General features: G+C 44.4%; 1 protein-coding gene across 1 annotated transcript in view; it reads right to left on the minus strand.

Annotated features, from left to right (window-relative positions):
- Positions 1-1,286: 1,286 nt before the first annotated feature.
- The window catches only part of LOC105925670, a 34,238-nt gene continuing 21,976 nt past the window's right edge, over positions 1,287-13,548 (minus strand). Inside the window, exon 6 of the mRNA XM_036140693.1 lies at positions 1,287-2,889. Coding sequence (XP_035996586.1) covers positions 1,287-2,889 — 1,603 coding nt within the window. The remainder of the gene's footprint in view (positions 2,890-13,548) is intronic.

Genomic DNA, 13,548 nt, shown 5'->3' on the forward strand with positions numbered 1-13,548 from the left:
GTTAGTTCTTCACTTCACTGTTTTTTGTTCTGTCATGATTTAGGTTTTTGTTTGTTTTGGACCTTTCTGGACTTTCTAGAACCAGTCCTGTCATCTCTTAGCCACCATCCTATCAGCTCTGTCCACTTCTCATGCTCCAGTTATCCTCCAATCAGCCACTATAGGAGATTAGAATGTTCCAGACCTAGTAGGTGTATGAAGAAGACAGCAGGACTCGGTCTGACCTAATTACTGCCAAAGTTTGAACACTAACACTGAACGTCCTACTAACAATGTCAAGAGTGATTAATGCTTAGACATTTTCTGGTATACACAGTAAAACAGTTATATGAGCCTTCCATCTAGAGATCACAGGAAACATCTTTAGGTTTAGGTTTAGTGGTCCACGTGGACAGTAAGATATTATGTTCCATTTATGTAACTGTTACCCTATGAAAGGCACTGTAAGGACCATGTTTTTGGGATTTTGCTGCATGGAAATGTGAATGTGAAACTCTTTCTTTGTACAATAAAAAGTTCCCCCTGCTGGCTGAAGAAGGAGAAGCAGCTTTGTCTCGTCTCGACTTTTTTGGTCCATTTCTCTCCTACACCACCACTATGTTCTTGATCAGCTCCACCTGCTGCCACTCTGTTTACCTGCCCACATTTACCTGCCTCTTTCATCCACTCTCTGCCAGAACGTCTCGTCTTGCTTTGCCTCATGTGCACTGCTGCTTTGTCCTCCTTAGTTTCTGTGTGCTCAGCCAGTTGGACTCTGAATCTTTGCCTGTCTTCAGTCCTCACTGACGTAAGTTCCAGTGTCTGCATGCTGTTCAGTTTCTGCAGTTTTCTGTGAGGTCCAGCTGCTTGTTCTGGTGGGTCACCGGTCTGGACCTTCTGTTTTAGTCAGCTCCTGCCTTCATCATTCTGCTCAAGTCTGTCATTACCTGCAACTCCTATTCACTAATTGTTCTGCGATTCACCTGCATCCTCTGGTCTTCTGCCCACTACTGCCTGCCTGCCTCATCTGCCACTATTCACGTTCTGCTACAAACTTTAAAAAAATGAAGCTCTGTGTCTGGCTGAATATCAGGTTCTCCAGCAGCATTCTTAACAATTTTTTTTCTAAAGTATTCTCAATGATATCATCTCACATCTGGTATTCTGGTTTATGGTTCTAAACATTTACAATATTTTATTTTGTAATATATTCTCTGCATGCTAATTGGTAATGAAACAAACATTATGTTTTAGCTCAGATGAAGGATTCAAATAAAACACCTTATTCCTTTTATTTTCTGAACTTCCTAAACCATTTTCATAATCTTCTGCCATTGTGGACGACCCTCATTTATTTTATTCATCCTGACCTTCAGCTCCTCCAGGACTTGGACCTTTCTTTGGTCGCCTTTTTCCTTCATCTTCTCAATCAGGAAGCCCAGCTGGTTAAAGATGAACACTGAGTCAACATTCAGGGCGATGTGCTCCAGGGTGACAACATGACCGAAGGCCTCATCCAGCAGAGATGACCACTCTGTTGTCAGTTTGATGGTTTCCTTTTTAAGGTTTTCCAGAAGACCCGACTTGGTCTCACATTCAGCTTTGCTGTCATCGTATTTCACCTTCACATCTTCCAGGGTCTTCTTAACCTTTCTGGTCTTTATCACATATCTCCACTTTTCTTTGACGTGAGCTGATGCGAGGCACTTGTTGGTGCAGACGGTGCAGCGGCCCCACTGCATGACCTTGCAGTGTCTGGGTTTCCAGGCCATCGTGCATCCAGGATGGTGGCAGTTCTCCTGGCAGACAGAACAGGTGACGGCTCCCTCATAAAACATCAACAACCACTTTCCACCCCTGATTGGTTCTTTGTCTTTGTAGCCCTCGTCAATCTCTATGGTGAAATTCTCGTTCTTCTTCATCTCTTCTTCATGTTTCTTATAAGCCCCTTCGGTCTGTCTGAGTTCGTTCTGTTTCAGCTCAGTCAGCTCGATTCTCTCCTGCAGGTTCTGGATGCAGGCGGTCAGTCGGATCCGTTCATTTAGAACCTCCACGGTGGTTTTCAGTGACTGCGTCTCAGTCTTTTCCAGGAAGTCTCTCAAACGACCCATGTTTTTATTTGTAAAGTCCCAGAAGAACTTCAAACCGAGCTGATCTCTCTCTGATGTGTTTCTCTGCTGGTTCTGTTGGTTATTAAACACAAAGTGAACTGGCTGATTATTCTCATCTTTGTAACATTTAATGTTTGCTGCAATAAGAGCCTGAAGAACGTTTTCAGGTGTTCCTCCATCAGAGTATGTGACCAGAGCGACAATGTTTCTCTCCAGGTCTTTTCCAAACAGAGACATCACTGAATTGAAGACGTACATCAGTCGGTGGCTCAGTCGGTTCTCACTCGCCTTCATCACCAGACCTACAGCGTTGATCTCATGAACTCCATCCTCCGATCGGAACAAGTCAAACAATCTCCTGCTGACGGAGTCATCTTCTTCTTTGCCTCTGGTGCTTCCAAATCCAGGAGTGTCGATGATTGTCAGAGAGAACGGCAGAGTTTGACCTTCAAAACCAAAGATCTCGTACACGATCACGTCTGATGTCTGACTTTCTGTCTGACAACATCCCTCCTCCTCCTCCTCTTCTACGATCTGAAACCAGACTTCATCCTCAAACTTCACTCCCACAGCGTAGTTGACCAGAGCGTTGATCAGAGTGGACTTTCCTGCCCCTGTTTCACCAACCAGTAAGATGGTTTTATTTAGCTTTGTTTCATCTTTTTCACCAACCGTCACTCTGGTCAGAGTTCCTATCATCTTTTTCTTTGAGACCAGCTGGTAGACAGCAGGAGGTCCTCCATGGATCTGAACACTTTCTGAGATTAAAGCTTCCCAATGAGACGTATTGACTGGCATCCTGCAGAAAAATAGGACAAACATTTATTCAAGTGTCAAGCAATATACCTTCAAACTAAAATATTAATGTGACAACAATGTGATAAATAATTATCCATCCATGTGAAATGTTAAGGCACTCTATGGACAAAATTGGGAATCAGATCCTGTGTGCTCAGCCAGCTGGACTCCTATTTTATATCTACATGCTCCTCTAGCTCAGATAATAAAAAACATCATCAGCTACCATCACTATGCAGACGACACACAGCTCTACATCACCATGTCACCAGGTGACTATGAACCAGTTCAGGCTCTGAGGAAATAGAAGAAATCAATGCAGGATGAGACAAAATGTTCTTTAACTGAATAAAAACAAGACTAAGAACGTAGACAACATGGACCCGGTTCTGAAGTCCTCACTAAGACTAAGAATGTAGAGAACATGGACCCGGTTCTGAAGTCCTCACTAAGACTAGGCAAGGCAAGGCAAATTTATTTATATAGCACAATTCAGTACAAGACAATACAAAGTGCTTTACATGATTAAGATATAGCAAAATAATAAAATGTAGATAGAAAATAGAATAAAAGCAAGTAGGGATAGAATGTAGTAACAAAAAAGAACATTAAAAACAGTAAAACTGTTTAACTAGAACAGTCAAAGGCAATTTTAAACAAATGTGTTTTTAATCTTGATTTAAAGGAACTCAGGCTTTCAGCACTTTTACAGTTTTCTGGAAGTTTGTTCCAGATAAGTGGAGCATAGGAACTAAATGCTGCTTCTCCATGTCTGGTTCTGGTTCTGGGTCTGCAGAGCAGGCTGGAGCCAGAAGACCTTAATGGCCTGGATGGTTGATACGCTGATAACAAATCTGTGATGTATTTAGGTGCTAAGCCATTTAGGGATTTATAGACTAACAGAAGTATTTTAAAGTCTATTCTCTGAGATACAGGGAGCCATGGAAGGACTTTAGAACTGGGGTGATGTGCTCTACTTTCTTAGTCTTAGTGAGGACTTCAGAACCGGGTCCATGTTCTCTACGTTCTTAGTCTTAGTGAGGACGCCGGCAGCAGCGTTCTGGATCAGCTGCAGCGTTCTGATCCACTTTTTAGGCAGACCTGTGAAAACACCGTTGCAGTAATCAATTCTACTAAATATAAACGCATGGAATAGTTTTTCCAGATCCTTCTGAGACTTTAGTCCTTTAATCCTGGAAATGTTCCTCAGGTGATAGAAAGCCGACCTTGTAACTGTCTTTAGATGCTTTTGGAGGTTCAGGTCTGAGTCCATCACTACACCCAGATTTCGGGCCTGATCAGTGGTTCCTAGCTGAAGCAGCTGAAGCTGTATGCTAACCTTTGATCTCTCCTCTATTGGTCCAAATATTATTACTTCTGTTTTGTTTTTATTCAATTGTAGAAAATTTTGGCACATCCACGTATTGATTTCTTCAAGGCATTTACTCAGTGCCTGAACTGGTTCATAGTCACCTGGTGACATGGTGATGTAGAGCTGTGTGTCGTCTGCATAGTTATGGTAGCGGATGTTGTTGTTTTTTATTATCTGAGCTAGAGGGAGCATGTAGATATTGAAAAGGAGGGGACCCAGGATGGACCCTTGGGGAACCCCACATGTAATTTTTGTCGTCTGGGATGTAAAGTTACCTACTGATACAAAAAAGTCCCTGTTCTTTAAGTAGGATTTAAACCAGTTGAGAGCTGTACCAGAAAGGCCGACCCAGTTCTCCAGGCGTTCTAACAGGATGGAGTGATCGACAGTATCAAATGCTGCACTGAGGTCCAATAGAACCAGCACTGAGGTTCTGAGGTCCAACAGAACCAGCACGGTGGTTCTTCCACAGTCTGTATTTATATGGATGTCATTAAACACCTTGATAAGGGCGGTCTCTGTACTGTGGTGAGCATGGAAACCTGACTGGAAAACGTCAAATCGGCAGGTCGTTGTTAAGAAGGTGTTTAATTGTTGAAACACAGCTTTTTCAATAATCTTACTGATAAAGGAGGTTTGAGATGGGCCTGTAGTTCTGGAGTAGAAGTTTGTCTAAATTGTTCTTTTTTAACAGTGGTTTGATAATTGCTGTTTTCAGGGACTGGGGGAAAACACCTGACAGAATGGATGTGTTTATTATCTGAGTCAAATCAGACGCTATGACAGGCAGAACTTTTTTAAAGAAAGCTGTGGGGAGAACATCAAGGCAGCATGAAGAGGAACTTAACTGCTGAATGATCTGCTCTAAGCTTTTGTGGTTTATTTGGCTGAATTGGGACATTTGGTCAAAATCAATTCTGGTAGGAGACAACTTTGGTACTGAACTTAGTATGGATGTACAAACTGATCCTCTAATCTTTTGGATTTTTTCAGTAAAGAAGTTAGCAAATTCGTTGCAGGCCCTGGTGTAGTGGAGTTCGGAAGCCACTGACACAGGAGGATTTGTTAACCTGTCGACTGTGGAAAATAAGACACGAGCATTATTAATGTTTTTCTTGATGATCTCAGAGAAGAAAGATTCTCTTGCATTTTTCAGTTGTAAGTTATATCTGTAAAGTCTCTCTTTATAGATGTCATAGTGAACCTGAAGTCTGTTCTTTCTCCACCTGCGTTCAGCTTTCCTACATTCCCTTTTTTCACCTCTAACTGCTGGAGCATTTCTCCAAGGAGATTTTTTCTTCCCGGAAAAAAACCTTCACTTTGACTGGAGCAATGCAGTTAATGATGTCTGAGACTTTAGACTGAAAGTTATCTACTAGCTCATCTACTGAGTTGCAGCCCAAGGTTGAAGTAGCAGAGTAAGCTTGAATAAAATTTTCTGTGGCATTGTCCTTAAAGGTGCGTTTTCTTACGATGTCCCTTTGGCTAAATGAGTCACTGGTAATGATACATTCAAACGTAACGGAGAAGTGATCGGATAAGGCAACATCAGTTACATTGACCTGTGAAATGTTTAGACCTTTAGTGATGATCAAGTCTAAAATATGTCCCTGCTTGTGTGTTGGCTGTTTAACATGCTGAGTTAAACCAAAGTTTCTAAGTGTGTCACACAGTTCTTTTGCACTTCTGTCTTCAGGGTTGTCAACGTGAAAGTTGAAGTCTCCCACAATAATTAAACAGTCATAATCAACACATATCACAGACAGAAGGTCACTAAAATCATTAAAAAAGTTTGATGTGGACTTAGGAGGCCTGTAAACATTCAGAAACATGGTTCGTACCGGGCTCTTTACCTGGAGAGCCAAATGTTCAAAAGAGTCAAATTTTTCCCAAAAACACCTTTTTACACTTTAGTGAATCATTAAACAATGTTGCTACTCCTCCACCTTTCCTTTGCTGTCTGCTCTCACAAAGGAAATTGTAGTTTGGAGGTGTCGTCTCTAATAGAATAGCTGCTTCATTAGATTCATGTAACCATGTTTCTGTTAAAAACATTACATCAAGATTGTTGTCAATAATAAAGTCATTAATTAAAAGGGATTTTCCTGACAGAGATCTAATGTTTAATAAACCTAGTTTATATGACTTAGTGGTTGATGATGTCTCTGTGGCAGGTTGCATCTGACAGTTTATGACTTTCAAGTATTTGTTCCTGTTTATCCTTTTGTTTTTCTTTTTTCTGCCACGTATCATCACAGATATTCCATAATCCCCGGCAAAAGGCCCAGGCTGATTCTGGGAACTGTCATGTCTGATAAACGTGCGGTGAGGGCCCGCTGTGCATCACAGCGAAGTAATCTAAAGGTCTTGAGGACAGGCATGTCCCGTGATACGTAGAGGAGGATCTGGGGCTCTGCAGCCTTTGGAAGATGCTGGTTTAGTCACAGAGCTGTGGCTATATGGAGAGGATGTCATCTGTAGGCCAATCTTAAATACTTTGTTCATGTTGAGAGAAAATTCCAGAAAAGGAACCTCTGGGCTTTGTGGAGAAGAAGGGGAGGCGGGTGAAGTCTGGACTGGTGTTCATGGAGGTTCTTGGTCCTCTCTTTGTCCTGCTGAGATCTGGGATGGATCCTCCTGTAGCTCTGACGAAGCCTCTTTCTGTGTCATCTTTCTGGCCATCTTTATGTTGGCTTGTTCGGGCTGCACTGGGCTTATCATTTGTTTTGGCACTGGATGAACTGTGTTGTGGAACAAAGCTGATGACGCATGGTTCACAGAATAGAAGATGTTGGAAATCAGCCGTTTTGCACCTGACCTATTTAGAGAGAAACAATCTCTGTTGAACAGATGTCTTCTTTCCCAAAAGATGTTAAAGTTGTCTATGAAGGTTACAATTGTTTGTTTGCATGTTTTTTCCAGCCATTTGTTTAGCATCAGAATTCTGGAAAAAATCTCGTCTCCACAGTTAACGGGCGCGTGAGGCCCGCTAAGAAAAACCTTGACATTAAGGCCATGAACAAAGTTCAACAAACGAATGTAATCCTCTTTCAATACTTCTGATTTTCTTATCCGGGTGACGTCGCCCAGGGCTTCAGCTTGTATTATGAGTTTTTCCTTTTTTTTTTTTTTTTTTTTTCTTCCCAGTGTCCTGTCTGGCAATGTGGCAATAAAAATTGATATCTTAATGCCAAATAGAGCTTGACAGATTTTACTTTCACAAGTGGAGCAAACAGCTTTCGCCATAATGCTCCGCTTGATTTGTGCGTGTAAATAGCTTTATTGTGATTCCTGCAGAGAGAATTTCAAATTATATGGACACTACAATGGGAAAGTAGGAGAGTAAAAGAAAAACAAGAAGAGAAAAAAAAGAGAAAGAAGAGGTGAAAGAAAGAAGAGATAAAAGGAAGAGAATGATAAAACTTCCTTTGTCTGCTCCATCACCTGGAAAGAGACACAAAAAGAACAGCACAACCAACAGACATAAAGCAACAGATACAATCGTGTAACATCTTGATACCATTGCTAAATCATATGTATTATTATTTAAGCTGACATGTGTAATGTGATACCTAAAAAAAAAGTAAAAGAAAGCAAATAAATTATAGCCTTTCTGTATATAAGTGAACATTTAATACCTGGGACCCAGCACCTGTGGGAGATTGTGAGAGTGCACTAGTTTAGGTGAAAATTATCCAGAAGGAAATGGCTTGATAGTGATTGTGGAGAACCGAAGACCCACCTTCCCCGAGCACAGAGGCAGGGGTCAGGGAACCCATAACCCCGGACTCCCAAAGGGGCCCCCAAAGCAGTGCGCCCGAGAGGGGCCTTCACAGGAAATCTGCAACCCCCCCCTGAGGAAAGAGGAGAGACGACCCCGAGGAAATCCCCCAGCCACCGCAATGCCGACGCCCTCAAGAGCCGCGGGGACGAGCCCGTGGGCTCCGCCGGCAGCCGGCCGCGCTGAAGTGGTCCTGGCCATGGGCCCTGAGGGCCAGAAGCCCCAGGGGCGCCCCGCCCCCGCGGCAGGGGCCCCGGCCGCCCCCCGGGGGGCCAGGCCCCGCGAAGCCACCGCCGGGAATGGGCCGGCGCCCACCCGGGAACCCGCCCCAAACCCGAGGACCGTCAACGCGCCAGAGGGTCAAGGCGCCCGCCCACGCAGCGGAGGAGGGCAGGACGTGGGGGGATGGGCTCCGCACCTAGCGGAGACTTGAGATGATCTTGGGAGAGGGAGCGGACCGAACCCAAACCTGGAAAAAAAAAAAAAAAAAAAAAAAAAAAAACACTCATTCACACCATCCCTCCCTTGTGCCCCACTCGCCACACACAGACACCAAAAAAAATAAATAAATAAATAAAATAAAAAAAATAAAAAATAAATTAAAAAAAGGACGCTTTACACACATTCCCACATAGCATTCACATCCAAAAATCCCAAGTGGGGGGGGGGGTCACCACAATTCAACAATACGTCTGCCTGTGCCCGACCCCCGGCCCCGCCCCCGGACCAGGCCCCCCAAAGAGGGGGGGCCGACACGACCCGTACGGGCCATCCGACCAGAGCCCCCCATCACCCACTATATACCTAAGAAACCCCCTCCCACCCCGACCTTACCCTAGCCACCCCTGCCCACCATCCCTTCCTGGGGAGAGCAGAGGCGTCAGCCCCAGATCCGGTAAGCCGGCGGCCAGCCGCAACAGCCCCCCGCCAAGACCCCGTACCCAGTGGCCCGCACCTCCTCCAGGCCCCAGACTCCGTGCCGCGATCGGAGATCGGGGGTGTGCAAAAGACCCCCGATCCTCCCTACGCCCGCTCAGATGTTGTGTTGTTGCATGTTGTTCTCAGGTGTGTTTAAAACTGGGAGCACCGAAGGGGGTGCACGGCACAGCCCACCCCCCCTCCGGAAGGGAGCTGGTGCCAGCGCCCCCCCTCCAAGCAACTACCCAGAAGAACCCTCAATGTCTAAATGCGAGAGGGGGTGAAGGGAGCCGCCCGGGGCGAGGCTCACACAACATAAGCCCCCCCCCAGACGTCTTCCCCCCACCCCCCCCCCATATCGTGGCCTACATGGATGTGCGTTGTGAAAATGTTTGGAGTGAAAGTGTCTAAAATGCATGATAAAATTGGGGAGAGGGACGTCACCAAAAGGTGGCAACCTCCAGTAACGCCCTCTCCCCAAGGACCTACATGTGTGGCGGCGTGATGGAGCAGGCAGAGGGAGAAGTCCGGGGATGGGGAGCAAAGGACTGGGGAGCCAACCCAGGGAGCCAGCTCCCCTACTGACTCCAATAGGCACCCCCGCTCCCCGAAAGCCCCACCCGGAGAAAGGGGCCCCTCCAGCGGCACCACCATAGCCCGGGGGCTGGGGAGAGGCCGCAGGGCCCGCCAGCCAACCACCCACCAGGACCAACACCTCTACCTCCCCCAGCCCACCCCCCATGCCAACTGTATTTAACCCCCCCCAAAAAAAAAAAAAAAAAAAAAAAAAAAATTATTAATAATAATAACAATAATAATAATAATAATATATAATTAAATTAATTAATTAATAAGATGGGGGACCCTGGCCAGCCAGCCCGCAAGAGCCATCCCAAACCCCACCCCCCAGGTGAGACCCGCACCGGGAGACTACACGGACCAGGACCGGGACAGGGGGCCGGACACAAGCCCACCAGAACGTCCACCAAACCCCACCCCCACCCCCCCACACCACCCGTAGATTTAAACCCTCCCCAACACTCACTACAGGAGGGACAGGAGGGGAAGCAGGCCATAACAGCCAGGTTTGGTGGGAGGAGAGACTAAGTAACCACCAAGTATAAGTATAAGCAGACTGATCGGCACGACGTGGACCATCTCTGCAGCAGGAACAGAGTGCAGTGGAAAACAAAGCGTTGGATTGGCAGCGGGGCAGACGTGAAACTCTGCCCGCATCCGAGTCCAGTGGCGAGCGAGAGGCGCTTGGGGCGGACCACAGCAAGGACGCGGTGTGACTGGACCAATCCTGAGACGGCTGCGGGGTGAAACTAAGAACTGAGTTTCTTTGTGGACTCTGCTGCTGTGACAATTATCCTGGACTGGAAGCCTCCCGTTTTTAGTTGTTTTACTGATTTTAGATTATTTAAAGAAAACATTTTATTGTGTTTTTAGCTTTTTAAGAGACCGGTTTTATGAGAATAAAAACCCTCCATTTCATCCTGATCTGTTCTCTATTCCCTGGGTTCTGACTCACTAGCTCCCTCTAATTGTGAAAGGACCTACTGTAACACTGAGCTACCAACTTAGTGCTTACATATTTACAGGTCTGTTGGTCCTGGACGTGGAAGCACATGGCAGTTTGGTGGTCAGTGTGGCGTTGAGTATTGAACACAGGGTGTGATAGATGAGTGTTTGGAGCTGATATGGTGGACATGTTAAAAGCACCCATTGACATACAACTGTGATTGTCCTGGACATCGGACAACTGTGGGCTGTTTCACCCCACCAGCAGGTCAGCCTGGTATGAAGCAACCAAGTCCTGACATGACCTCACCTCAACAAGGTCAGTACCCCTGCAAGGGGATAACTCTTGTTATGTACAAATTTTACACACCCCTGAGGATGTCGAGCAGCATGACCACTGCAGACTCCGAGCTGTCAGGGGAAAAGACTGCATGAACTTTTAGTGGACACTGGAGCCACATATGGGCCTCTGGGTTGTGGACTAAGACTGTCACTGAATATGATACTGAGAGAAGAAGCAGTGTCTGCCATTGTGATCTGAGGGGGAGAAAGCATTGCTAGCATCTATGGAGGACTGAGAACAGAGCCTGCTACAACTGGTGTTCTCTCCAACTATGGAAGATGCAATGTCTGGGTTCCTGCTCTTCCTCCCACCTGACCCGCCACACATCGCTCTGTTCTACGACAGGAACCACACAGACTGGTATCATGATTCTTTAAGGTAAAACACAGTCACTTCTAGGAATATGTATGTGGCACCTAAGCGTTTGGCAGCTGCTACTGCTGAACAATTTATAATGATATATGATGTCGGATGAAACAATTTCTCATATTTCTCTTTCTCTCCATGTTGAGCACCAGGTAAAAGAATTAGGGGCATGGTTAAACGTTCCCTTCAGGCAACTGGTTGGGCTCCTACCAGCGTGCAGGTTTGCTATTTTGAAAATATACTAATATATACTAACTTTTAAATTGTCTGTGATGTAACTGATAAGTTTATTTTAAACATGAGTGTGATACGTTACCATGGCCGGGACCGTACTGATCATCATTAAGCAGCAGAAAGTCCACGAAGGAACAACCAATGTGTCCTCCAGCAACAAGCAAAGCATTTTAACAAACCCAAACTACAGCGCGTGAATGACACGTTATCGTTTTGGGACTTACTGGACTGCTGTCACAACTACATTGTGGGTAAGTTGATCTCACGCAACCTTTGAGAGACCTCGTGAAGATACTAGGTATGATAAAATTCAATAATATCTAGATTTGGACTCAGGAAGCTGAACAACAATTTGTTCAACTTTAAGAAAGATTAGCATTAAAACATGGCTCGTGTACACACTATATATATATATATATATATATATATATATATATATATATATATATATATATATATATATATGGCAGATAGCATGATGTTAAAAGGTGAGTGGAGGATTTTTGACATGATGAATGTGCCTATGGAAGAGGAGCATCAGAGCAGGAGGGGTGCTGTAAAAGGACCTGATGGAAGATGGTGTTCCCTCCATGATTAAAACAGGAACCTTTTCTGAAGCACATGGAGTAGGACATGTGAGTTTAAGCAGATGCTGGAAAACTTGAAGGAGCGATGGCATCTAATTATATTGGATATGGTGAAATATTTTGTGCAAAGTGATACAATGTGTGGTTACTTTAATCCAAACAACTCTCTGACATTGTTACAGGAAAAATGTACTTTGATTGCAAACAAGAATTAAATAATTCTGGATTCTACAGACATGGAGATTCTTTTCAGAGGTTTTTAAGTATTTGTTTGCTTGTGTGTGTGGATGCTTTTACAGGGTGACCAGAAGCCTGAGGAAAGAGAGGAAAACATAATTGTGATAAAATGTCTCACTAACTATTACATTTTTAGGCGTAGGTTCCCTGAAAAGATGAAGACAAACAATGGAACCTACTTTAGGAACCTGCACTGTAATGTCAGTTGGAGTTTCAGTTAATTCCACTGTAGGTTGGAGACTGGAAGGAGTTTTTCAGGACCACCGGAATCAACGCCACACAGTGCAAAGGGTTAAAGGGAACACCACCTGAGCAGCATCCAGGTCAGAATCCCTTGCCTAGAGGAGCTTCCAATGACCGCCCACTTGTACCAGGCTGGTAACAGGGCGGCATGAAGCGCAGAGCCACTCTGGAGAGGCAGCAGGATTTTTTTTTTCGTTTCTTGTTTTTTAAAATAAATATAATTAAAAAGAAAAATGACTGAGTACCAGAAGAAAGGACAATCCACTTCGCAGCCAAAATCAACATGCAGCTTTTAGGAAGATCACGGCTGCACCAAGTGACTCTATTAATAAGCTGTTACTTTTTAAGAGAAAGAAGTGATATGAGAAAAGAGTATATTAAATGATAACAGGGTGGAATGATAGAATTATTCTTACTAATTTCTATATATTTTATGTTATTTACTATGTTCATTGCATTTATCATATATATTTACTCTTTACTACTAAGAAGTTTGAAGGTTTTAGATATTAAAGTGTATTTCATGTGGCTTATCTCTCATCTTTGCAGAAGGCCTGCAGAAAGCAGAGAAATATGTTGTGTCTATAATTAGTGTTTTTATGAATTCTATTCAGCCATCTGGAGTGCTTACGCATAACTGTACTGTGTGAACTGCTTGGTATTATCTCGAAGGTCACAGTTGTTTTGCTTCTCCCTACCCCTTAGCTTCACAATGCCTAATAAAAGAAAGGAGTGGGCGCAGTGCTTTCAGACCGAGTTTTGGAGATCTGTATTAAGCATCTCAGCTCTTCTCCTTGCAAGATTATTTGAAAACCAAACCTCATTGTTGTCTCTCCTTCTTGTTTTGTTAATGAATGTTTTAGGTGTTTGAACCTGACATTTGGTCAGATGAGGCCAGTGAGAGACTGAGGGACTGTTTCAGAACCACAGACTGGAGCATGTTTGAAAGCTCTCATGGTGATGACATCAACAGTCTGACTGAATGCATCACTGGCTACATGACCTTCTGTGTGGAGAGCATTGTGCCTACACAACGGCTACGATGCTTTGCAAAC

The sequence above is a fragment of the Fundulus heteroclitus genome, chromosome 8, assembly GCF_011125445.2.
Source record: "Fundulus heteroclitus isolate FHET01 chromosome 8, MU-UCD_Fhet_4.1, whole genome shotgun sequence".
In the NCBI taxonomy this organism is placed as follows: Eukaryota; Metazoa; Chordata; class Actinopteri; order Cyprinodontiformes; family Fundulidae; genus Fundulus; species Fundulus heteroclitus.